Below are 27,949 nucleotides of genomic sequence, written 5' to 3'. Positions count from 1 at the left end.
GAAAAATGCATATTATTTCACATAATAACTAAATTGCACTTTCTCAAGGTACAGATCTTTGCATGGAAATTGGTGACCTGAATGCTGCAATCTACTGTGTGGTCTAACGATGGGAGGCCAGTATGAGTCTTCCTGACATTTCTCCGACATTAAACGGTACCATAATCTACACAAGAGCTGCTGTTATAAAATCACTTTAAGACTTGCTGCTTTGTTCGGTACCATTGCTACATCATCAGTGTTTTTTTTTGTCTTTTCTGCTGTAAGATTGCTACCATACTCCATTAGCACTGTATAGCCCTTCTACTCTTGCAAGTTCAGTGCGCAGTTGTTTGTGTGGGTTGTTAAACAGATGTTTGGTGTTTTGTAATGGTGTTCTGCAAATTGAAAAAGAAAAGAAACGTTCTATTTCACAAGATGGAATGGCAAGATAAATTATTTTTACAAAACACACTTGAAGTGTAAGCCAACTGGGCATGAAACAAATTGCTCAGAAGTAGATTCGGTTCAAGATGTCACATCAGAGCTGTACTGTGACCCAATGAATGACTGATAGGCAAGGCAAACTCTTAGCAGACTTATATAGATATGTCAAAATAGCCTTTACTTTTTGTTTGAAATTCAAGAATAAACTCCAAAAAACCCAGACACTTTCTCAGATATAATAGAAAATATTCTGCCTTGGAATTAGTCAAAACATTATATATGTAAAAATGTGACCTAACCCAAGATACATTTTTTTCAACAATTCGACCTGCTTCAAGAGCAGGTGCTCATACATTTTAAAATGTCACAATACTTTGCTAAAAACAAGCGTATATTCTAAAATTCTGATCATTATGTGTCAGTGTAGCCAGCAGAAAAGGACGGGATGACTGAGGCAAAGTTGGCTGGCTAGTTGTTTAGTTGCACAGTGAGCTAAATGGAGAGAAAGATAGAAAGGCAGAGAAAGATAAAGGGACATAGATTGAAAGAGAGGGAGGAAACAGGGGTTTAACAAATACAGGCAGACATTCAGTTGGACAGACAAACTGAGCAAGAGAAAAGGAGGAAGAGGAGAGAAGAGACAGGGTAATAAGAACAGCGCTGACACACTGCCATGTACTGAACGGTATTTCAGTCTTTGACGCATTTTCTTCTCAATAGTGAAATGTTTGTGCTTTGCCGTAGGTGGGGCTGATGTCCATTCAAAAGGTTATAGCTTCACTTAAAAAAGGCCCTCCACATGGCGCCTCCTCTTGTGGCCAAGCAATATGCTCTAAAGGAACAAGATCAAAAGTGCATTGCATTGGAGAAGGCAATAAAAAGACGCGCATATAAAGTGAGAGGTGCAGTATTGAAATAACATCCAACTTTACACAGCTAAGAAACATATGTATCCCAAAGCTCACCTAGTTTTTTGCAGGTGTGTGTCCATCCTCTTCAGCGAACAAGCCAGGAAAAGGTTTGGCAGACCTTAAATTGTTATTTGTCTCTGCTGTGCCCTAGCTGACATAATGTGCAGTCTCAACTTAGATCCCCAAATGAACTGGTTATTCCCTCTGAATATTCCCTCATCCCTTTAGAGAACAACAGGGGTATTAATGTGCCCAACAAAAAGGCTGTTTCCAAAGCCTTCATGTATTATTCAAAGGAACCAAAGTTTCCAACGAGAATGCTTTTTGGACTCTGTCTTGGACTTGCGCTTGGGGGTGGATGTGAACACTTCATTGGAGTAAGGCAAAGCGGGGCATTGTTGGCTATCCAAAGGGTAAAGTCTCTTAATCAGGGGCTGTATTTTATCCTCCTGCAGCTTAAAGTCCAGCTCCACACTGTAACACAAGCAAAACAGGGAGAATTTTAGTACATATATGGACATTATTCAGTTTAAAATTGAACTTTAAATGTGAGGATTTCATGGTATATATCTTGATTGCCAGTAAAAAGTTGTCAAAGTAGGCGATTTATCTTTTTTAGTAGTGTTAACATTCATGAGTCAATTATTGTAATACTGGTAATCCACTGATGTCCAGATGGAGGCTGGGAGGGAGGCAAACAGTTCAAATGCACTGACAGACACCCTGGCAGCACACATGTCTTGCGGCACAGATCTACATTTCACAGACTCCTCCGAGTAATAGAGTTCCTTTGCATCCTCCTGACATCTTTCATGCATGCAGTCAAAGGGCTTTTGTTGCACAGATTATATTTGTATTAAAAAAAAGCCAAAAAATGGGTTGCTCTTGACATCAGACGTTCACATCCGCAAGTGTAATCCCAGGCTGGTCATTGTATGATTTTGTTCCACCACCTTAGTTGAACTCTCCCCCCGATTAAATCTCTCAGGCCTGGGAGAAATGTGAGGCTTAATCCTTTCCAAATGAAACCATTGAGAGGCCAAGCAGATCCTGATTAACTGCTGTTATTCAAGCTAGGGATAAATGCATTATTATACACCATCTCCTTTCACTTTATTACTATTGATTTGTAGTGCTCTGTTAATGTATTTATTCCTGGGGTATGCAATAAATATTTGAGAGCATCCGAATGGTACTAAAAGAGAATGAATGATCTGCTGTGTGCATGCAACAGTGACACTCAACCGCATTTGTATTCATCCTCTCTTTTCCTTTTTTTTAATATTAACCATTACTCAGGGCACTGCTTTTAAGAAGCACAGTGAATACTACTGCTTACAGCTTATTCTTGTCATTCAAAGTCTGGAGGATTAAAGGTGGAAGGGAGAACTGAAGCTGCCGAAAGAGATGACATCTGACATGTCAAGGTCAAGCATGAAGTCCTCTTCTTGTCTGCAGGCACACAAGTACACGTTAAAGTACTAAGCTTTGTATGATAGGGTGAGGGCTTTGATGGGCAGTGTAATTAGTTAGCTCAAGGATATGATGTACTCAAAGTGACAAAATGAATCCTGGGAACTGTCCTCACCCTCAAGATAAGTGTCGGTTAACAAGAGAGCTCCAAAAAAGCCTTCAGGGGAGAAACTCGATGGAGCACTGCATAGATGTTTGGAAGGCTTTGACTTTTAATGAATCAAACTCTGGATCAAATGTACAAGAGCCTGCATGGGTTTGTGAATTTATATTACAAATATGTTTTGTAACTGCATCCTTTTTTTCTTATGTAGGGTTTCCTTTTCATACTTCTATTCAAATCCAACACTTGAATCCTTGACAATGAGGAGGTCTTCGTCCTGACAACATTTCTGTTTCTTGCAGTATGTGATGCAATCGTTTTACAACTTTAACTTATACATATTATTGTATATTATTGCTAGTTCAGAACGCAGCTGCACGTCTTCTCATTGGCCATAGAAAGCGTGACCACATCACCCCAATTCTGGCCTCACTGCACTGGCTTCCAGTTCGGTTCAGAATAGATTTTAAACTCCTTTTATTTGTTTTCAAAGCCCTAAATGGGCTGGCTCCTGCCTATATAGCCGAACTCCTCCATCGCTACACCCCAGGAAGAGCCTTAAGGTCGGCCGATCAGCTGCTGTTGATAGTGCCTAAGACCAGGCTTAAAACCCGAGGGCATCGAGCTTTCGCAGCGGCTGGCCCTAGGCTCTGGAATACTTTGCCCTTCCATGTGAGGTCGGCCCAGACCCTGGGGGTTTTTAAATCAACACTTAAAACTCACTTTTTCTCTCTGGCTTTTGTTTAATTAATTATTTATTTATTCATTTATTTAGTTATTTATTCATTAAGTTCTTTATTTTAATATTTATAACATAGGATTTCATAAAGTATTTTTAAAATAGTTTATACATTATTCGAATATAGGAATAGTAGATAGGATTACTTAACATATAGTACCTTATATTTAATCTTTTTTCCCTTTAGACCCTTGTGGTTTATTTTTAAAAACCCTTACCCTTACCCACCCCCCATTTCCCCTCTGCTGGTCTATGGCCTTGTAGAGGGTAACGGGTTACAGAGTCGCTTAGATAAGCGGGGGAGTGCATCTGACGAAGAGATAGGTTGTTGTGCTCCCTATCTCTGTTTCTTATCCTACATCTAATAGAACTGCTCGGGTCTTGATAGATTGAGTGGGGAAGTTCATGAGATCTTTCTAGATGGTTATCAAGAATAACTTTTATCCAATGACCTTTTCCCTCTCTGTCTGTGTCTGTATATTCTCTTTTTCCGATTAACCTGGATTAAGTCGTGGACTTCGGGTCATGGCTGAACCTGTCTCTGCGGTCCTGCCTTGGGTCTCGTCATGCTGCTTCCCTGGTGGCTTCCACCGGATTCTAGCTGACATCCTCGTGGATTCATCTTCTTATTACAGACACATGCATTTCCTAACACTCGGTCTATATGCTGTAAAATGTATTATCTCTTCGATGTACACACGGCATCTATTGCACGTCTGTCCGTCCTGGGAGAGGGATCCCTCCTCTGTTGCTCTCCCTGAAGTTTCTCCCATGTTCCCCCTTAAACTGTGGGTTTTCTCTGGAAGTTTTTCCTTGTACGATGTGAGGGTCTAAGGACTGAGGGTGTCGTTTTTCTCATACTGATATTCTGAACAATCTGTGCTGTTGTATTTGCTGTAAAGTGTCTCTACTGTAGGCTAATTTTATTATATGTACAGCACCTTGGCTCGACCAAAAATCGTTTATAAATGTGCTATATAAATAAAACTTGATTTGATTTGATTTGATTATCCATTGGTTAATTTAAAAGTGTCTATTTCCACCTGGGTGAAAATAGCTACACCACAAATATCATTGTTGAGTATAGACCCGGGTGTAAATAGCATTGTTGACTACAGACACCCGGATGTAAATAGCATTGTTGACTACAGACACCCGGATGTAAATAGCATTGTTGACTATAATCACCCGGGTGTAAATAGCATTGTTGACTATAATCACCCGGGTGTAAATAGCATTGTTGACTATAATCACCCGGGTGTAAATAGCATTGTTGACTATAATCACCCGGGTGTAAATAGCATTGTTGACTATAATCACCCGGGTGTAAATAGCATTGTTGACTATAGTCACCCGGGTGTAAATAGCATTGTTGACTATAGTCACCCGGGTGTAAATAGCATTGGTGACTATAGTCACCCGGGTGTAAATAGCATTGTGGACTACAGACACCCGGGTGTAAATATAATTTTTGACTAGTCACTCGGGTGCATTACATGTCACTTGTTAGACGCTTTCATCCAAAGCAACTTACATACATTCAATACTGTGTGCAGTCCCCACAGAATAAGAGTATCTTGCCCAAGGACACAACGATATGCTGACTGCAGTTAGACTCAAACTTGCTCTCCTCGATCCGAAGACCAGCGCATGACCCCACTGAGCCACACCACAAATAGCATTGTTCACTAAACTCCCCCGGGTGCAAACAGCATCCGTCATTTAATTTCCTCCAGCTTCATCTCCATTTGTATCTTTTGTTGAAAAATGTGTCTTTGCAACTGCTGTTTAAAGAATGTTGACTTGACAGAAAGCAGACCAGGGGCCTATACTGCGAACCTGGTTCAACCTAACCTGGATATGTTTGAGTTAGCCGGTTGGCCTAATCCAAAACATACGCACTCTCGCTAAACTGTCCTACGACGCTGGTTATCAAGTGGATCGCTCAAGCCAGCCGTGTCCTATCTAGTTAGGTCCGCGTTCACATGAAAGGGGTGGTATCTGGAGCATTCCACCAATCACAAACATGGAGAAGCGCACTGACAGCGCAGCGTCATACTTCCTGAATGAAAAGTGAACTTTAATACTAGTCAAAAATGAAGAAGTTAAACTTTAAACATCCATGACTTAAACACTTTATCCAGGATAAAAGCCACATAGCTGCACCTGCAAGGTGAATACAGCTGGCAAAAGAAAAAGTGTTTGAATGCGTACATTAACAGGTTTATGATATCACTGCCCCGTCTAAAACACGATCTGACTTCAATTACATTTGTCTCGAGTGTTTCGTCAACTTATGTGTTGCTTAAAATAATACTTCTGCATACAGTATGTGACACTGAGTGTTGCACGGCCAGATACGGCTCAGCTGACTCAGATAAGGAGATATGTGATACATTATGAAGTGATATGCCGCGGACTGTACTTAATGTACTCTGATCCGGTTACTTATGTTGTGGCCGATATTTAAGTAAGCTTTCTTAACGCTAATGTTATAATAGTCAGATTGCTCTGAAGATGGGAGGTGATATTCTATTAATGTTCACGTTCACACAGTCGGTGATTTTTGCCGGCCGTCTTTCCTGCGACGGCAGCTTTTCTGTATTTCCTTTCTCCTGTAATATGACTTGATCGCTTTAAACTCCGCACACTGAGCTCTGATTGGTCAGCAGGCGGTGCTTTCACTGAGTTGAGCTCTTAGCCTGCAACCTAACCTGGTCCCGACCAGGTTAGCTGCTTAGCATATATTACCATGGAGATCTAGCCTGCTAAAAAGAGAACCAGCTTCGTAGGACCGGAAAGCCGGAGTTTTCCCTGAATTTAGCCGGCTAAGCGAAAATCCTGCTTCGCAGTATACCCCCCAGGATCACAGTGTGAATACCCTCAGCAATTATTAAGCAATAAATCACTTGGCATATCACTGCAATTACTATACGCCGTGGACAAATGCCTCGGTGGGAAGCCGGAGGCAGCACTGTTAGATGTGGGTGGCTCTGGGGAGCAGGTGCTGCAGCAAGCAAAAGCCCTATATCTAAGATCATCTCTCTCCACAAACAGATTGAAGTGGCTGGAGACGGGGGGGATTTTCTTTGGCCTTTAGCAAAGCAGATTAATCATCTCTTTAGCTATGCATTGTGAGTAGCTGTTGTTGATCAGTGGCGAGCCGTTTGTTTGTCTGTGGTCGTGGTGTGCTGAGCACCGTTCAATGGTTGTAGCTCCAGGGAGGGATTGTGCTGCTGTGATGAGTCTTTTTAGCACAGCATACTCTATTCATTCGGCAGTATATACCTGCACAGCCTCTGTTCTCTCTCCGCTACTGCCAACCTTTCAGCGTAAAGTCATTTCCCCTCTCTTGATTTCCCCTTTGGCCACTCAAAGTTCAAACCCTTCACTTGACAAGATGAGTGGTTCAGACCCAGTATAGTGTAACATCCTCAGAGCTTCATGACAGGGCATAGTAAATTGAATCACTGGAGACTGACGGTTATTTCCTCCAGACAGACAGGCAACAGTTGAAGGAGATACCTCCCACAGGTTATGGAAATCAGATGCTGGGATTCTTCAGCAGTCATGTTTCTCTCTTTTCAGCCATTGCTGTTGTCTATTACATAGCATTCTGCTTCACAGAGGCTCAAAGAAAAACCCGATCTTATTAATGAGAACAAAACAGAATAGGCAATCTTGACAATTGTTCACCAAAACAACCACGGCTCCTCCATCGCAGCGTGGGATACAAGTGCTAATTAGCTCATCATATTGCTTTGCAGTTGCCTTTCCCTGAACTTAACTCTTCGTCAATGTCATTGTTACTTCCAAATTGGAAACAACTACAGAGTGTACTTTGATTCCAGTGCTGGTTCTTATTCAACGCAGCATGATGGGGATAAAAAGCTTTAACGCTGTGATCGGATTTTGTTTGTAACACTGGATTTGTATTCTATGTTGACTCAGTGGTGGGACACATATAATTTGCAACGGATGCTCTTAGAAATCTTATTTGATATACAGAAGTAGATAACAAGGGACTATAAAGAGCAGTTTCCATCTTGTTTTTGTTCATTAAAGTATACTACAACCCCTATATTGTTTTTAAAAACCTTCCTCTAGCAATATTGGTGTATCAGTGCATCAGATTTGATCACAATGGGGTCCAACCAATTATCATTTATTTACATTTTCCAAGTAAGAAGTTAACTTTTTATTGTTTTAATACATTCAATGATAAAATGCTAAATATTATAACTTCCTTACTTAGATGGTAAAAACAATACTAATCATCAAAATAAACAAATGAATGTCAACGGGAAAAAAACGAATTCAACATTTGAAAAGATTGTATGTGGAGGATCATAATTCTCTAATATTTAAGACACACCAAATTAGAACGAATTTTGAGCAGATGGCAAAACCCAGTCGTTCATTTTGTTCATTAAAAGCTAGAAGCATCTGAAAATGGTATCAATCTTAATAAAGATCCACTAATCTTACTACTTGGAAGAAAAAGCCAGTGGGGATCAAGAATAAGATGTTAACTTATTTCTAGTAATATGGGTAGCAACAATGTAGCAAATTACAAGCTATTGGTTAAAAGAAAACTGTTATGTTGAAATTGAAGGACTTGTGAAAAATATATTTGAATAAAATCCCATAAAATGAAGAAAACAAGTCAATGTAGTTAAAGACAGATGGGGAATTCACAACAAACACAACAACAACAACAACAACAACAACAACATTCTACTCTAAGAAGATTGTGTTATGTGCTCTGTGAGTAAAGTATACCATACTATTATTTTTAAATGTATTACAAAAAAAAACAAATGTGACAAACAAGCGTTTTGAATTTGCTACCACTTTTTTTATATCCCTAGCTTGCCTATTTCCCATTGCACTGGCAGCTGAGGCTCATGGGTAATAGTATTGAGTCCAGTTCGCCATCCCAAAATATGGACAAAACATGCATTCTCAGTTTTTTTTTGTTAAATGGGTGAAAGGACCCTTTTTGACATACCTTTTCTCCTGATGTGATAGACAGTAGAACTATAGTTATTTCCTTAAATGATCATCCATACAGTCTTTCCATTCCTCACTTTTACTCGCCATATGTATGCCCTATTTGTTGCAGTGATGTATGAGATGCTGCAGTATATCGAGGGTGGGTGGAGACTGTCGGGGGGGAGCTGAAGTATGGATGAGACCTGCTGATACCTGGGGGGTATACTGCGAAGCAGGATTTTTCGCTTAGCCGGCTAAATTCAGGGAAAACTCCGGCTTTCCGGTCCTACGAAGCTGGTTCTCTTTTTAGCAAGCTAGATCTCCATGGTAATATATGCTAAGCAGCTAACCTGGTCGGGACCAGGTTAGGTTGCAGGCTAAGAGCTCAACTCAGTGAAAGCACCGCCTGCTGACCAATCAGAGCTCAGTGTGCGGAGTTTAAAGCGATCAAGTCATATTACAGGAGAAAGGAAATACAGAAAAACTGCCGTCGCAGGACAGACGGCCGGCAAAAATCACCGACTGTGTGAACGTGAACATTAATAGAATATCACCTCCCATCTTCAGAGCAATCTGACTATTATAACATTAGCGTTAAGAAAGCTTACTTAAATATCGGCCACAACATAAGTAACCGGATCAGAGTACATTAAGTACAGTCCGCGGCATATCACTTCATAATGTATATATTTCCTTATCTGAGTCAGCTGAGCCGTATCTGGCCGTGCAACACTCACAGTGTCACATACTGTATGCAGAAGTATTATTTTAAGCAACACATAAGTTGACGAAACACTCGAGACAAATGTAATTGAAGTCAGATCGTGTTTTAGACGGGCAGTGATATCATAAACCTGTTAATGTACGCATTCAAACACTTTTTCTTTTACCAGCTGTATTCACCTTGCAGGTGCAGCTATGTGGCTTTTATCCTGGATAAAGTGTTTAAGTCATGGATGTTTAAAGTTTAACTTCTTCATTTTTGACTAGTATTAAAGTTCACTTTTCATTCAGGAAGTATGACGCTGCGCTGTCAGTGCGCTTCTCCATGTTTGTGATTGGTCGAATGCTCCAAATACCACCCCTTTCATGTGAACGCGCACCTAACTAGATAGGACACGGCTGGCTTGAGCGATCCACTTGATAACCAGCGTCGTAGGACCGTTTAGCGAGAGCGCGTATGTTTTGGATTAAGCCAACCGGCTAACTCAAACATATCCAGGTTAGGTTGAACCAGGTTCGCAGTATAGGCCCCTGAGCTCAGCAAATGCTCAAGTCCTGAATTTATCGAACACACTGGAGGTTGTGGACTGCTCTAAAATTAAGGGCTACATCTCAGGGGAGTCAACCTCAGTTAGAGTTGCACCATGCAGTTCCAGTCTAACCATTTGAGGCACTGACTTCTCCAAGCCCTATTTCAATTTTCCTAATGTGATTTCTGCTGGCCGTTCAGGTTAATTCACTGTGATAATAGACTATTATAATAACAGGGATGCTGGTAATGAGGTGAGGAAGTTGCAAATGAGATTAAAAAGGCACATCTGACATCAAGAGCTGAGATAAACAATAAATAAATGCCTTTATTTTTCCTGTGTACAAACATAATTCAATCTTGGAAGGTTTGTGCAGCTGAAGAATAATAAACAGCATTATTTGCAGAATTTAAGATATTTATGACAACTGCCTTGGCAAAAACACAGAGCACCATGATGGAGCACTACTGCGGCCAGCTAAGGCTCTGCTCTACTCCACGACTTAATATCTAATCGGGTGATCGGAAATAAACAGCGTTTAATGATACAGACCGCAGATGAAATAATAATCTTCCACTTTATTACTACTCCGCAGAGTGTGCCTTTAATGTGATTGTATTACCGTACATGCTTTGGTTTAGTGTCAACAGACTGAGGGGCGCGTCTTTGCCATTAGAAATTGTTGGTAGTTTGTTCTGCATCACCGACATAGGATTGGAGCAGTCACGGGAAAAAAGAGAAACTCAGCCGTAGGCTTTAGGAGTTTTCTTTGCTCCTCTACGTAGGGGTATTATTGTTTTAGTCCTACACATTATGAGGCTATTAAATCTATAGAGTTTTCTTCTTAGTTAGAGGAATCCTAAATGCATTCTCTTGCCACAAACAATATTAACCACAATAAGTCCAGTCAAATCATATCCTATGACATTTATCAAAATAGTTATACATATTCTTACATAGCCAGTCTGCCTTAACCCCAAGATTGAAACCCTCACTTACTTACAGTAATGATATTAAACCGATAAAAATAGGGAATACAAATAGAAACAAACAGACTCACTGCAGTAATGTTAGAGGTTGGCTGTAATACAGGAGTACTGCGCATACAATTAAACAAAAAAAAAGTAAGCCAATCAACACAGGATAAGAAAAAATGAATCTGCTTTGTCACATCTGTGACATGTGCATGAATCACGCAAATATGAAGATCTATAAATTACAAAGGTTAAAATCATCTGCTGTCAGAGTAATCATACCATTTGTTTGGCATGAATGAGACATTTCTTTTTATAACACTAAGCATGGCCTTATTTACTTCAACATCTTGAGAAGTGGTATGAACAGCTGGGTGAAGGAGTAGGTTGAAGGTGAACAGCTTTATCCTATTTAAGTGAACTCCATCTGTCTCCAAAACATAATTTAGTCCCACATGTCTTTAAAGATAGGTAAGCAGACAAGACTTGAAGGATTTTTTTGTGAGGTCAGACACCAGGTCCTCAGGAGAGTAGCTATTCTTCCTCCCGACACCTGCCAGTGTCTTTTATAGCAAATCAGATTCAGATCCAATAATATCTTGTTTTGCCCAGAAGTGTCGAGTTTCTCTTATTTCTTCACATTGGACTGATTCAGGTTTACATCTGTGCTCTCAGTTCGCTGGTGATAGTGTCTGTCGTTCTGCAGCCCTCTGTCTGTTATACTGTGGTGTTTTTGGAGAGACATTACAGGAAAGCATTTTGTTTATATTTTTGACTCTACCTGGAGCAACAACAGACCAAATATCCTGGTTTGTTGCAGCAGGAGAAGAACATAAAATATTGCTTGGTCATGCTCCTTAGGCGAGTCGGCGGCTCATGTCTGGGTCAGTAACATCTAGTTAGTGTTCAAAAGTGTGAAGACTAGTGTGAGGTGCATTGTAAGGTTACAATTGTTGCTCCAAGTTGTTTTTTTATCCTTAACATAATTAATAAGCTTTGGGTCCTACATTTAAAATGAAAAAAAGTAATGGTGTAAATGGACCAACAAATATAAGAAATATTACAACAGTTGTCGTCTACAAAAATGTGGCAGCAAACAAAAACAAGGACAATGTACCATATCAGTCACATTTGATCAGCTCTACACTGGCTCCCAGTAAAGTCCAGAATCAAAATTAAAACTCAACTACAAAGCACTAAATGGAAAGGCACCATTATACCTAAAATATATTTTAATCCCCTATTGACTCTCGAGGTCTCTTGGTAACTCCTGGAAAACAGAGCTCCGGAACCAACTGTGTGCAACAAATTAAAGAGCTTGTTTAAGACTTTCTTTTTTTTAATAAAGCCTATATTTAGAGCTGGTTTTAAATGTCCCTATGTGTGTCCTCCTTACACCTTATGGTATTTTTATTTTATTGTTTTTACTGACTTTTTGTTGTACTTTCTCATTTGAATCTGTTTTGTGATATTGGGCAATATAAATAAACTTTGATTTGATCTGAACAGAGGTGCACTGACAATAATAAAGAATGGTTCGACATGAATTAAGATACCAAAAAAGTGCCTTGCGAGTGTGGAGCAGATCACTGAGATGGGGGGAGGTTAAGTAGACGTGACAGTTATGGAGATAGACAAGGAAATACATTTCATTATAGATGGATTTTAGAGTGCCGGGTGCAACAGAGGAGGTCCCCCTAGACAGCACCTTTTATGAAACCCTGCAGCATCTTTTGAAGTATAAATATTTTGGGTAAAATATGTTTTCTTTGCTTGCTTATTAGCTTCTAGCCCCAACACGTTGGATATGAGGCGTTATCATTTCAGAATCAAACACGTTTTTTTTATTTCTGTGAAAAAAGCCAGATAATACACGAAATGTCATGCTACACTTGTATAGGAAGGAAGAAATCTGTGAAGGGCAATCATTCATTATCCCCTGTATCTGATATGAAATAGCGAGCCTGTCATATATAGTGTTGAAACACAATCTAGGTCAGCTTGAAACAATGCACTTGTCAAGGGAAAACAGAGATGAGGATCCTTGTAGAAAATGCAACGTAAAGTTGAAACCTTAAGGACAATTTTTCTTTCTTTTGGAGAAATGTCCATGAGTATGTGTCCAAATTAGTTTATAACAATAACTGTGTTTTAAATATCTGAAATTAATCAATAAGAATCCAAAAGAAACACAATCTCCATTTTGTAGAAACAGAAAGAGAAGCATAAAGCAGAAGTTTGGAAAAAATATCCTGTTACGTTAGCATGTATCATATTTAGAAAGGAAAGGAAAGTTTACATCAATGATTTTGTGCTTTTTGTGCTACTTTCACTTATGCCCATTCGAAACCCAACCCCAGAGAGTGAAGTGTTTGGTGAGCATTTTCCAAACAGCTGTCTGTTTCCTGTTTTAGAGAACAGGGTAACAAGTGGGTCCAGCAGAAGAGGTTTCTGGAGTGAAGTGACAACTAAATTAAGGGTACCGTTTGAGTGGATTCCCGCTTCTGAGCTTTTTTCCAGCTCGTCACACAGAGCACTTACACCACACAAAACCGCGGCTATACTGTGTATTTTTTTTCAAATCAAAAGAGTTAATGCATCATTTGTTCTTTAAAAGAGAATAGCGTTTTATGGGTTGTAATGAAATTCAAGGTCCTCATATACTGTGCAACAGGGACCACTGTATTTTCCTACCCTATCTAATTCACTTTCCACTGCTGTGTATGATTACTGATTTATTACAGAGAGGCCATACATTCCCCAGAAACCTTCGCAAATAATTACATTACATTACATTGCATTTCGCTGACGCTTTTATCTAAAGCTACTTACAATAAGTGCGTTCGACGAACAAAATACAACCTTGAAGAAAACAGAATCATATAAGTACATCAGGCTTCATAGAGCAAAACATTTCAAGTGCTACTCAACTGGCTTTAGATAAGCCAGTCCTTTATTAGTATATAAGTGCTTTGTTAATAGTTCTATCGCTCAAATTGGAGTCGAAAGAGATGAGTTTTCAGTCTGCGCCGGAAGGTGTGTAAGCTTTCTGCTGTCCTGACTTCAATGGGGAGCTCATTCCACCATTTTGGAGCCAGGATAGCAAACCCACATGTTTTTGCTGATGGGAACTTGGGTCCCCCTCGCAGCGAGGGTGCAGCGAGCCGTTTGGCTGATGCAGAGCGGAGTGCATGTGCTGGGGTGTACAGTTTAACCATGTTCTGGATGTGGGAAGGGCCAGATTCATTCGCAGCATGGTACGCAAGTACCAGTGTCTTGAAGTGGATTCTAGCAGATAAATGATAATGGAGGTATTATCTATTTCATCTTCCATTGTGGAAAAACACGCCATGGTGCAGTACATCACATTTCATTATTTTCATAGCCCTGGATGCTTATTTTATCATTTAATACTACACCCAAAAGCTTTTATTTGCATCTATTGAATTGATTAAACCGTCTTGCCTCTGACTGTCAGATCCAGATACTACATATCCTTATACATTTTCTAAACAGAACACTGCACCAAATACTCCTGGAAGCATTCCTCTTTCACACTGAATCACATAATCAAACAGAAAACATAATTTATTGCAGCATTAATGAAACACTGGCAGTTAAAAAGGGCCCACCTGTAAATGATGCATGCGCTGTTTCGACAAGTGTCACAATTTGCTGTGTCTTGTCCTGTTCGGTAGGTGAGCCTGTAAAAAAAGAGATGAAAAGATGTATGTGATCTCAAGTGACAGGCTTTAGCATTCATATTTCAACACCTTTGGGCATCAGGTATCACACATAATTTGTTCAGCTTGGTTTTTAGACAGTGTTGTTTACTCCTAACAGTCGAACATGCAGCAGGGGCTCTGATCTGATCCTGCAGTTCTCTCAGATTTGGTTAATCAAGTGTAGACTTACTGATTTTACATAACAGGATTACTTAGCTTTGCCATGGCATAGTTATCAAATCTGTTCTGTGTCTATTTGCTGTGCAATAGGAAGAAAATAACAACTAAATGCTTCATGAATCATATGTAATGAGAAATCAATACCTTAACGTTCTGCGCTATGCTGTATATCTTTTTTTATATTTTCCTCCAACTTAATTTGCTTTAGACATAAAACATAAGCGATTAAAAAAAGCAATCAAAAAGACAAATTGCACCTGCTCTGTTCATGGGATAGGTACACAGACCTGAGGGGCCAGTGCCTTTACTGTATAACAGTTTGAATTTGTTCTGTTCAAAGACCTTCACAAAGGAACAACCTCAGCTATCTCACGACAGAGATTTATGCATACATATGTCAAACGTGACGTGTTAAATACAATGCCTTTGGTGTAACACTCCTCGTCTTTCATATCGCCAGTTTTTCATTTATCCTCATTTGAATTTACCATGCAGGTCTGCATCATGTTATGTGCACTATAAGTCACTGCATGCAAAGGCAGGCGGCAGTGGTGTGGGGGGGGGATACGAGGGGCTGTGTTAGAGCTGCACATGTTCTGTAATTGCTTGCTGTCACTGCAGCCCCTCACCCTGTAGGATGACATGTGGAGGTGTCACACCGCAACGGTTCACCCTGACATGAGAGGTGACCTCGTCGGGGGAGAGAGAACAGCGCGAGGATCGAGAACGCTGATGGGAGCTCAAGGTCAACAAGTTCATCCATCCTGCCCTGTTTCCAAATGATGTCTCTGAACAGCTGTGTGCAAGGACAGTAACTCAGCGCAGTGACAGGGTCCACTGAGTGCTGCTGCTGCTGCCGGCCGCTCATGTACAGCCTTGTAATTTAAAGAGCTTCTCTCTTATAATCAAAGGGTATTGACCTAAATTCATAATCACTGTGTGTACTCTGCACACAAACACACTCCCATTATGGGTGAAATGCTCATGACCCAATAAAGAGCTGTATTAAAAAGCACCCATTGTCACAGAGGAAGGTTTCATAGATGCGTAAAAAATAACTGCACCTCTGAGAACGGTCAAAACGGTCAGGTTTTTTTAAGCTCAACGTTTGTTGGCACAGAATAACTATCTGTGTGGTTTGCCCATGTCAGCTGTCCTGGGATCTGTCCTGCCCTTGGCATTCCACTTTTACTGTCCACACCCCCCACTTTTGTGTCTGCTGCTCTGCCTGCCTGAACACTGCATAGTATTTTGCATTTTTATCGATAACCTGTGAGCAAGAACTCAGCAGGCCACACTGTCTCATGTGGTATGATGTGCTTCAAACATCGGGTTTGTCATTCTACATTAAAGACATGTTATGTATATAGTATACATAGCAGACACAGCAGACAGTCTTTCTATGATGCAGCATAATGACACATGTTGCATTATTGCATATGAATAACAGTACTATGGCAATTGTATTCAAACAGCATAAGATACAGTGTGCATGCATCACACATGGAAATAATATTGACATATGGACTGTTGTTATCATAAGAAACGAGGTCATGCCACAGAATAATAATCTTCTTTCACGTTAAAAAAAACAACAACAACATTGAATATGGAGGGTTATACAATGCATACTCTCTGTCTCTGGTCATGTATTCTGTAACTGTATTATCCTCAATACCTAAAATCAAGTGTCAGCATACCACTTCCTGTTAGGTCTGGAAAACCTGATGAGATGATAAACAGATGACAAGCACATGCATTATTCCTGTTTACAAGTCAATGGTGAGTATCTGTTTTATGCAATATTATTGTACTAAAAGAGATGTGAAACAGCTGTCGAGCAAATGCTTCATTTTGAGTTCCTGTTGTACTTTTGCAGAACATTTTCTGTTTAATTTTATTGTCTCATGCGGCACATGAGCAACAGTAAATAAAATCGGCCAAAAATGGAGAAGTGGGATATTTTGTAGTAATTTGTAGTAGTTATTTCCAATGTAAACAGTAAAGTGAAGACAACATTGTGCATACACTCTTGCAGGACCTATAGACTGCTTCTTGTCATTGCATACATTTTAAAGGATTGGCTTGAAAATCACTGTACATAACTTATTTATCCCAGGTGAGAACAGGGAGGCTTTTAGTTGGATTATTTTCAAAGTGTATCATTAAAACAGGCTATTTGACTTCCATGCAACAAAAGGACGTGTATTTGGGAATGCATTGTGTAAGGCAGGCTTTGCATCCTGTAACTGCACCTCTCTAATAACACTTAAGCAACACAACACAGTGAAGGCTCTATAGCAGGCTCAGTTCTGTGGAGATGAAAGGCAAAGCGTTATGAGCCAGCACTAATTGAGCCTTCACAATCAACTTCCACAGAGCCACACTGGGGTGCCTTGTACTTCACTGGATATGGTTAAGGCTTAAATACAATTTGGTTTGTGTTGCTCTGAGTTTTTCTGCGACGGAGTACTTAGCATTGATTCCAATTGCACTGCCGTAGGAGTCTGGCTGTGGGAATGGCTCGAGGACTTTATGAAGCTTGTTACTGCGTTTTCTCCTTTACAGATATGTCTTTAATGAAATATGACACATAAATAAATAATAGAGAAAGCTTGCCCTTGGGTTAAGATGACACAGGAAGACAGTATTCCTGCATTGTGCTGTTTATTTGAAACGCTACATAAAGACTTGATGGTTGATCATCCACTAGCGCCACCGACAGATCGATTTTAATTGATTTATTCAGATATATATCAACACTAACTTTAGCACATTCTTTATGATTATATTCATAGTTCCAAGAGAATACGTTTGTGGGATCAAATTATGTTTCTATTAGCAGAAGCATGAGGTGGACTAAAAATATTGAATGCACTGATGTACAGTTAGGTAAAGACATTAAGTGTTTGCAGAGGACCTTTCCTCAAGCACCATCACAAGGCCAACATATCTGTTTATAATATTCAATGATTTGGTTTGCCTTCAAATACATGCATACCCAGCATTCTCAGGCCTCCTCTGTTCTTGGTTCTAAATAGCAAGTTATAGCATGCTGATATGCTAAACTTGATGGTTAACAATATACCTGCTAATCATCATCAGGTTACAATGGTCATTATGAGAGCATGTTATCATGTTGATGTGAGCATTTAGGTCAAAGAACCACTGTATCCAAGACATTGATAGCCCTTCACATCACACTGTGAACCATGCATATGTGTATACAGTTTGTTTGGTTGCACTGTAAAGCTAAATCTACTCACCCTCCTCTCTGCGCTTCCCCTTTCTCCAGCTCCTGAATGACTCCAAGTAGCACCTTGATGGTCTCTTGGCTGGAGTTGATGAGGCTCTCCATCGCCTGCAGCTGCACTTTGATATCCTTGTCTTCAGATAAGGGCATTATCTGCTGGCTGCTCCGCATGCCTGGGGCTTGTGTGTCTCTTGGAGGAAAGCCCTCCCCCCCCCCAACTGTTTGCTGAAGTTTAGAGGAGGCTGATGCATGCCTGGTCCGACTATGCCCTTGAGACTGCACTGAACATTTGGCACTATGGGGAAGCGTCTGTGACTGCTGTTCGTTTAACTGTGTACCCTTTTTCCGTTTACAGCTCACAGACGGGCTTCCTAAAGACTCCACCTGTGTCAAAGAGTTCCACGCAACAGGGCCCGTGCCCCTCGACTTGTCCTGGGAAAACTCTGAGTAAGCAAGCTGGCGCTTTGAGGAAGTGCCAGCGTCCGTATCTTCTTTGGGTAATCCTTTGTGTTTGGTCCTTGTCCCACAACCCTGGTACTCTGTTTCTCTTTTTGAAGCAGGGCTACCCTGATGGCACTCTTCCGAGAAATGTGAAGAGACAGGACGAGAGGGTCCATCCAGACAGTTGGCACGCAAAAGCAAATCCTCCGTATCACTGCTGTCATCAGTGTGGTGAAGCAAAGCTTTAGTTTGCACCACAATCTTACCCTTGTACTTTGAGGAATCGCCAATGGGTTGTCCATCATCTACTACTGTCTTTATATCGCTCAAAAAACCATTATTTTGTCCTTTATAATCTTCCACCAAAGCAGTATGTTTGAATGTATGTCCTTTTTTCCTCTCGAAAGGGAATGTCTTGTATCGCTTATTGAGGTCCGGCGAAGTCTGGACCCCGGTGCTCTTGGTCACGTTTGGAATAGAGCGTCTGGCGGGCATGGTCATATACTTTCTCTGTGTCACTTTGGAGGAAATAGATCTGGAGCGTTTTCCCCGAAACTCATTCTGGGCCTCACAGATATCCCTAAAACGAACTTGTAAAGCCTTGTTTCTCTTCTTCACCTGTGGCTTGCCTGATTCTGGTCCGGACTGTGCATCAAGGCTGTGTGAAGGGCCTGTATCTGAATCGGAGTCATCTGAGTTTGAAAGAACAATGTAGTTGGCGTCTTCTTTGCTCACCATATTTTCTGAAAGAGGTAAAAGAAAAATATAATCAGTGTTTGTGTGTCTAACCATATTTAGTGGGGAAATCAGAGAGGATCTAATCCCCTTAGTAAGGTACTGTAAAAACATGTTTCCTCTGAGACCATACATTTCAATCCTGGTAGTAAATTATAATCCTTAAAGACACAATATCTGATACAAATACATGTTCCACGATTCAGAACACATCATTTATTAATATATATGTTGAAATGTGACAAAAGTGAAAACATTTAAAACCACTCAAGACTGAAGAAAGAAAATCAAAAAGTCAAACCTTCGAAATGTCACTACACTTTGGTTTGTTTTCTATGACTATATTAAATGTTTTTACTGGCATCCTCTGTGTTGATATATAGAAACAAAAGGACTCAATGTAACTAATCTTCAGGTTTATGATACGTCCACCCATATTTCCCGCATTTTCTGCAACACGTAACATAAGCTAAAACTCTTTAATTGGACTCTTTTAATTGGAAACCCAGCTCATTGGTTACTCCAAAACTTGCAACTGCTAGTTACAGTACGCACTAGTTTTACATAAACAAGCATGCCTGCCAACAATTCTGATAATTTGCTTCTGCACACCTTTTTGGAATAACAATTTTGTGTGCTCCTTGCTCGTGTTGACACCTTTCAGAAACTCTATGCGTTGACTTGTGTCAGATGTCAGCCTCATTACACGCATTGAGCTTGAAGCACGGTTTTGCTTTAACTTGGGGTGTTATGTTGTCAAGTTGCCATATCACTGATGTGTCTTATCGGGCTAAGTATTTGCCGGTTATCTTATAGCAGCATATGTAATGTGAGTGCATGTCATTCAGGAGATGTTTGTATGCTTGACAATATCATTAAACTTTAGGAGTGCCAAAGCTCGCGGCTGCTGTTGCTGCTTTCTCGTAGGTGTGCTTGTGAATGCTATCTTTGAGTACCAGGCCTTTTGTTTTTCATCTGGTATTTGTTTTACAAACGCATCGTGACTCATTTATGTTGTTGATTTATATAGTGGTAGAATAGCAATACTCATGTTTCAGCTTTAAGTGATTTGTGCTTAGTTGGATTTGTGGCCTATTTCTCACTCTGCTCATATCATCTCTGGGGTTTCCTATTGTGTCACTGAAGGCTTAAGGGAGAACCGTGCACATGAGCTTCAGTGATTTAAACACACTGCAGCCCTTCCCTTGGCTTTATGAGAAACTCTTTTGTCACAAATACAGTTTATTTTCATTTTCATTTTACCCACACAGATCATATTCGGCTATACATTAGGAAACGCTCGTACTCCAACAAATGGGTTTATATGACAGCTCGTTCTACTGTTCTTCATATCATAATTACATCTAAACGTCTGAGCTCCAGTTCTGTGCTCTACACTGGTACACTCAGCCCTAATCAGTCAATCTCAAGCTCCCTGTGTACTCCCCCACTTAAGGTCATCTCCTTATCAATGCGACATAACATTTCACGAGATATATATTTTATGCATTCTTCTGCACTTAGATTGCTTGATAGTATGTTCCCCGCAATGGTTAAGGGTGTTTTCTTTTAAAGGAATAGCTGTGGGGCATTTGGCTCACTATTAATAGGTGGTTGGTAAATAATATATTCCCCTTGTGGTCTAAAGTAGCTGGCAGAGGAAATGACTAAACAGCAGCCCATATGTGCAGCACTTGGATCCCCCTTTAGGCTCTGAGTCTAAACTCATAGGGAGGAAATGTACTATCTTCACTTCAAAATCTGCATTGCTTAATTAATGGCTTGAAAGGACTTGGACATATCTGTAAATGAGTTTTCACGTGAGTGTAGAAGGGTTAAAGTCTCCAAAAGATATCTGCCTATACTTCTTAATCTCGTAGTTTACAATAACATGGGTTTGTAAAACAGTTTGCTAGAAATTTCAATAATTGCTTGAAGCTATTAAACCATAGTTGTTCATAGATCGGTAAATCAATACAAATTACAACTTCTTGAGCTTGAAAATGCAGCATTATGAAGAATGAGAATCGATGTGCTTCTTTTAAAAAGATGTATCTGCTTTCACTACTGTCATAGAGTACTAATGATCTACCAATCATTAGCGAGTGAATATCTCATTTAATTAGTAAGTACTTTTTCACTTAAATTCATCATTATCAACAAGATTCAATCAAGTTTTTCCAATATATTTTACATGTTTTAATGGGAAAGCTTGATTTACTTTGATTATGTAATAAATAAACTGCCTTTGATCAAACCAGGAGGCCAACAACCTCTTTGATAATGCATAATAGAGCTCGCTGCTGTAGTCACTCCCCATGCAGAGTATCAAATTAAGGTCCATATGATCAAATGAGAAATATTGCATTTTCTGTCTCATCCGTGATGAAACACATTACTCAGCTGGAGCATAAAATATATCAAGAAGCACAAGGAAATGAAATGATGTCTGATATGGTTGAAAGGAAACATCAGGAGGAGCTGGTTAATCATTTTCATATGACAAGACGCCACGCAATAAATAAAGTCAATTAATCATTTATTACCACACAAAAGCAAGATATTCATGGTTTTGCAGCTTTTCTTAAAGTAATCATGTTTTGTCATTGGGAGACATTGTAAATCCATCAATGTGATTGTTCCAGTTGTGGAATTTATACTGACGAGACATTTCCTTACTGTCAGTTTAACGACTCCAATGACATTAGTGAAAGGAGAAGCTAGATGAGATTAATGTTAATTTCTGATCTGCAGTCGATGTACATCTGCAGTTTCGAGTTCCAGTGACGTCATAACCAAATAAATGATACACACTTTTTAAGGATTGCAAAGCTATGCTATGTGACCCTGCATCGTTTTTAGTGTGAGTGTTCATACATGCATATGAGGACTTTAATGTTTGTGTGAACATACCATGTATACATCACTTCAGGGGACATTACATTGACTTACATGCATTTCCTAGAGACTTATCCTAACCTTAACCATAACCAACACATGCCTAACCCTAACCCTAATCCTAAACATAACCAAGTCTTCACCCTAAAATTAATGATTCCCCTTATGGGGACCTCCAATTTGTCCCCATAAGGGAGGCGAGTCCCCACACGTGACTATGTAAACAGATGTAGGTCCCCACAAGTATAGTATATCAGACGGGGCTACTATGCTAAATTGCTTTAATAAGCATTTTGTGTCTTGTGGCTCTCTGTTTGATTCTGTCACTGACTGTACTTCTGCTTCTGTGAACGCTCCAATCCTTGACTCTGAACAATGTGGTCTGGAAAACCCTTTCAGTTTTACTCCTTTAACTATTGGTATTGTTCATGAAGCATTATCCAAGTTAGATCCTAGGAAACCGGCTGGCCCGGACAACTTAGAACCTTTCTTTTTAAAGATAGCTGCAGATTTTATTGCTCCACCTCTTACTTCTCTTTTTAACCTCTCCCTCAGCACAAATATAATTCCAAAAGTATGGAAGTCTGCTTATGTCTTGCCTTTACTGAAAGGAGGGGAGGCAACTATTTTAAATAACTATAGGCCAATCTCTAAATTGTCAGTTCTGGCTAAGGTGCTCGAACGACTTGTGAGTGAACAAGTAAAGGAGTTTTTATGTATAACTGATATCCTGTCTAAACATCAGTCAGGATTCAGAAAGAAACACAGCACCATCACTGCCACAATGAAAGTGGTGAATGACATTACTAGTATTTTAGATAATAAGCAGAGTTGTGCAGTTCTGTTTATTGACCTTTCCAAAGCGTTTGACACCGTTGATCATCACATTTTAAAGCAGAGGCTACTCAGTATTGGCATATCCAGCCATGCAGTGGGGTGGTTTGTGAACTACCTCTCTGAAAGGTCCCAATGTGTTCATTTTGATGGACTGTCTTCTGAGTGGTTGAACATTTCTAATGGTGTACCACAAGGTTCTGTTTTAGGACCACTTTTATTCTCCATATATATTAACAACGTAGGTGATAATGTGGATGAAGCTACTTTACATTTTTATGCGGATGATACTGTAATGTATTGTGCAGGTCCCTCCATTAAGGAGGCTGTTGTTAAATTACAGGCTGTTTTTAACACTATTCAGACTCAGCTCTCTGAATTAAAGCTTCTTTTAAATGTGGATAAAACCAAGGTAATGCTCTTTTCAAAAGCTAAAAAGACACCAGAGCCTGTTTTAGATATTGTAACTACGCAAGGAACAAAACTTGAAGTTGTTGCCTGTTACAAATACCTTGGTATCTGGCTTGATGATTGTCTCACTTTTAAACTTCATGTCAATAACCTGCTAAAAAAACTGAGGGTTAGGCTAGGTTTCTTCTACAGGAACAAGTCCTGTTTTCTCGCTTGAGGCCAGGAAAAGGCTAGTCACTGTGACCTTTTTACCTGTGCTGGACTATGGGGATCTGATGTATATGAATGCACCTGCCCATTGCCTGGTCAAGTTAGATGCTGCGTATCACAGTGCTCTGAGATTTGTGACAAACTGTAAAGCATTAACCCATCACTGTACCCTGGATGCAAGGGCTGGTTTGCTTTCACTAACTGTACGGAGGCTCAGTCACTGGTACACGTTTATCTATAAAGCTTTGTTGGGTAAACTCCCGTATTATATCTGCTCTCTGATAACACAGAGAGTTGCAAGCAGCTATTGTCTGAGGTCACATGATGTAGTCTTGTTAGATGTGCCAAGAGCAAGGACTGTCTTAGGTAAGACAGCTTTTATGTGCGCAGCTCCACTTGCTTGGAACAATCTTCAGCAAGAATTGAAACTGAGCAATCTCATTCCTCTGCATGTTTTTAAAGCTAGGCTAAATGAAATGCTTGCTGATACAATGGGCACTTGTAAATGTCTATAACTATGTATCCTGTAAATATAATGTATAATGTCCTTTATTGTTTTATGTTTCATGTGGAACCTATATGCTGCAGGTCTCCCTTGAAAAAGAGATCTATGATCTCAATGGGACCAATCTGGTTAAATAAAGGTTTGAAATGAAAAAATGAAATGAAATAGTACTGCTAGCACACGCACACCCCCACCCCCACCCCCACACACACACACACACACACACACACACACACACACACACACACACACACACACACACACACACACACACACACACACACACACACACACACACACACACACACACACACACACACACACACACACACACACACACACACACACACACACACACACACACACACACACACACACACACAATGATAATAAAAGGCATGGGGTTATTCATTGGGAGTCCTGCCATGTGTTTAACCTTGCAGACGGTCCACTGTAACCTAACCCTCAGCCCAAACTGTTAATGAAATGAAAATATTTAGAGCCAACTGTGTTACATCTCACTTCCTATTAATGCTGGGAAAAACTCATGCCAACAACAGTTTCTAGTGTCACTTCAGTCACTGCGATGGATTCAATGCCAGATGAGAAAGAAAAAAAACAAGCAACTAGTTCAGTCTCATTATGCACGGACAATATGGTGTGCTGTGTCATGCATTTACCCATAGTTGTTTTGAAATTTGGAGCAGCTGAATTTTATTCGGGGTGGTATTTGTTCTGAAACATAGATGTTTGTCAGAAGCATTTCCCACGGATAAAAGGGAATTTGTTTGAGGCTGATCCACATGTGATCATGCCATTTTACAGTCACATGTGGCAATCTAACACTCCTGAAAAGGTAATCACATCTGCAGGAAGTCTCCTCTAAGCCCTTACAATTTCTCATGCCGTCATGTAGGGCATGTAAAGCAGCTAAATGGAAATTACACAATGGGAATCAAGAAAAGCAAGGACTTATTATTGTTGGAAGTCAGATACACATACAGAATAACTGAGACAGTGACGCGACACGTGAATATATTTGGATGGCTGATTGAGAATCTCCTTTGCATCGTCGTTCTCCTCCTCCTCTTCTCAAAGCATGCTATATCTCTGCTAATGACCTGAGGTCCTTCCCTGATTTGGCCTCAGCTATCCAAAGGATTATGAATAATGCATTGACTCTAAAATTGCAAAAGTAATCCTCTCAAATCTCCTTATGTACCCTGGCAGAGCACGTTGTCTGTTCCAATTGCCCCTTCAGTTCTTCACGCTAAAATGCTGCATGTATAGGAAAAGAACACCTTTCACTACAGTATCATGATCGATTTAATATGACCACCACAATGTTGTAGAAACGTGGTTGTTTGTAAAGAATTTTAATAGGGAAGTTGAATCCATTTTCCATGCCATAGCAAGACTACAACACTGCTGACTCATGATTTATGCCCCATTGCATAGCAAGGAGAAAGAGGCAGCTTTGCTTGGATCGCCTTACATCCCTGACAGCCCTCATCAATGCAATAATTACAGAAGTGCATCTGTAAGATGATTTACATAGCATAACACTGTTTAGCCACTCTCATGAATGGTTACGTAATGTTATTATAGTGGCCTTAAACATGCCTCTGCTGCACAATCAATACAAACTGAGTGCATGCATGAATGGTAATGTTGGTCAAAGCAACAGCTCATCAATTTAGTTATACGTTCTAAAACATGTGTATCACAAGTACTTCACTCTTCATTACGATGCAGGTTGATGCTGTGCTTAATGCATCATAGAGTACGCATTGTTGCTCTGCAATGTATCCATTTTGTATGAGGATTTTTTTTTCTCATTATTTGCATAAATTACAGAGCGTGACATTGCACCAACTTAGCACAAAGAGATATTGCAGCCTTTATCCAATCCATAGGCTTTGCGTGCATGTGAAGACTTATTCATTCCTACTGTGCAATAGTACAGTATAGGTTCCGGCCCCTACACCTTCCGCGTTGCAGTAATCTTTTCCCAAACACATCATCACGCTCTTCTTCCAGAAACAATGTAAGCCCCTTTGGTCTCAGATTTTTACATTATCTTTTGTTCAATTTTAGAGAACAATCCGAGGCGGTTTCCACATCTCCACAGTTATACACACCATCTTATTCCAGCTGTCGTCCAGAACTATGTGTAGCTATCTGGGCTGCCGGCTACACATGTGAAAGTTTTTTCATTATAACATTGGCTTAAAAGATTTATGACTGAGCAGCACTTTCTTGTATGGGGAATAGTGGGAGGGTTTAAAAGGGTCCCATCCTTATTTTTCCTGCATGAGAGCACTCAATGTGAAATGGATCCTTGGGAAGAGTAAGTTTGGAGAGGCTGATATGCAGAAGGTTCTTTTCTAATCACTTGCTTTGCAGTTAGTGTGGGTATCTTTCTATTTAAACCAAACGGAGAAGAGCCACCCTGCCTGCATCACTTCAGAGGTTACATCCCTGGTGCATCACCCTGATGAGTTCATTGATTAATAAGCCGTCGGGCTACAGGCGCACATGTGTACTCAGGTGGATGTGATGATTGATTCAGGTGTAGTGTAGAAGGTGATTTATAAGTGAAAAAACTGGAGATAGACAAGCGTCAGTGTATTTGTCACCTCAACGCTGTGCCCTTTCAGCATTTCCTGTAAATTCAGGTAGTCAAGCAATGACATGTCGAAAATAAGGGGGACAGAGACGGAGAGAGAGAGAGAGGGGTGGGAGGCAAGGGGAGGGCTACAAAGACTGAGAGAGAATATAAGTGCAGCTCTGTATGTGATGCAGCACCAAAGAGCTTCCTCGATCACACATGTCATTAGTCATGATAAGTCTGAATCCAGCTTTCATCAAATTCAGCCTTTAGTAGCACATCACTCATCGCATACCAATTTGTCATATAGCCTTCGCCACTTAATACTGTGGGTGTTTTCTAATGAATGATCATCACTCCCTCAGCCTTTTAAAGCACAACATGTGATAGTCTATTAGTGAGCATTCATCAATATTCTTCACCATGAAGCCCAGAGAACACACAAGTACAGAAATCTCGATAACCAGCCTCTGCATCGTCAGATTAATACTGCACGTCTGTCAGATGCTGCAAAGACACACGTTATAATAAGTACATAAATCAAATTACATCACCATTCATCCCCATTTTCAATTGTGGAGAAAAACCTTGACGTGCTCTCCTGATTAGTCATTAAACCTTTCAATGCTTGGATGCAGAAATGCCCCCTACCTAGGGGATCATACACATGCATGCATCACTAACCAAAAGTCATAAATCATACATGCTTAGGATATCAACTTTAATTTAGATATGATTTTTTTAAAAGCAGACCAGATGAATCCCCGACTCTTTTCTTTGCAGTACCTGTGAATATGTGTGCAACTCCAACAAAAAAAGAGGAAACTCTTACCTTGAGAAACAGATCAGAGGTGCAAAGGACAAGAAGGCGCAGATCCCCTGTAGAGCCAGTGTTCATCCATGTATTCAGAGGGTGCCAGGGTGCCGTCCAGCCACGGGAGCAGCTTTCAAAGGCTGCGGGAGGACACAGAGAGAGGCAGCCGGCGCAGTGACAGCTGGAGGAGTTGTGGCACATCCGGCAAAAGATTCAGGTTATCGGGATGAGAAAAGGAAAAAGCAGAAAAGACAAAAACCTCATTTAGTCCTCACTGATATCCCCCTTTCTGCCTTTTACTCTACTCTCCTTTTTTACACCTCATTCAAGCACCACTGACACTCATTCCCTCTTGTCCCTGCACTCACCGGGAATAGGCACTCACACACGCAGCGGAGATCTCCATCTCGCTGTGCTGCTGCTGTTGCTGCAATCCCTGTGCATTCGTGATTGAGTGT

At 40.3% G+C, this 27,949-nt stretch overlaps 1 protein-coding gene across 2 annotated transcripts; it reads right to left on the bottom strand.

Moving 5' to 3' along the window:
- On the bottom strand, positions 1–27,900 carry insyn2ab (inhibitory synaptic factor 2Ab). Of its 2 annotated transcripts, XR_011644494.1 has the most exons (6): positions 27,860–27,900; positions 27,510–27,672; positions 18,046–19,216; positions 14,507–14,578; positions 1,392–1,811; positions 1,231–1,258 (listed from the first exon to the last, which is right to left on the bottom strand). XR_011644494.1 is itself a non-coding variant. In XM_034101310.1 (5 exons), the coding sequence occupies exons 3-5, from the start codon at positions 19,209–19,211 to the stop codon at positions 1,628–1,630; spliced, it is 1,422 nt and encodes a 473-aa protein (XP_033957201.1). In that variant the 5' UTR covers positions 19,212–19,216; positions 27,510–27,672; positions 27,860–27,900; the 3' UTR covers positions 1–1,627. The 2 variants fall into 2 exon arrangements, 1 of the variants encoding a protein (XP_033957201.1); XM_034101310.1 differs by having other exon boundaries at positions 1–1,811.
- Positions 27,901–27,949: the final 49 nt, after the last annotated feature.

The sequence above is a fragment of the Pseudochaenichthys georgianus genome, chromosome 15, assembly GCF_902827115.2.
Source record: "Pseudochaenichthys georgianus chromosome 15, fPseGeo1.2, whole genome shotgun sequence".
NCBI lineage: Eukaryota > Metazoa > Chordata > Actinopteri > Perciformes > Channichthyidae > Pseudochaenichthys > Pseudochaenichthys georgianus.
This window is presented reverse-complemented; position numbering and strand designations above follow the sequence as displayed.

Excerpts from the sequence above, each read along its gene's own strand:
- insyn2ab (XM_034101310.1), bottom strand. The coding sequence starts at position 19,211 with ATGGTGAGCAAAGAAGACGCCAACTACATTGTTCTTTCAAACTCAGAT. Across the intron at positions 14,579-18,045 it reads GGGGAAGCGCAGAGAGGAGG|GCTCACCTACCGAACAGGAC; the intron begins GTGAGTAGATTT and ends CTTTTTTTACAG. Across the intron at positions 1,812-14,506 it reads AGCGCATGCATCATTTACAG|TGTGGAGCTGGACTTTAAGC; the intron begins GTGGGCCCTTTT and ends CTTGTGTTACAG.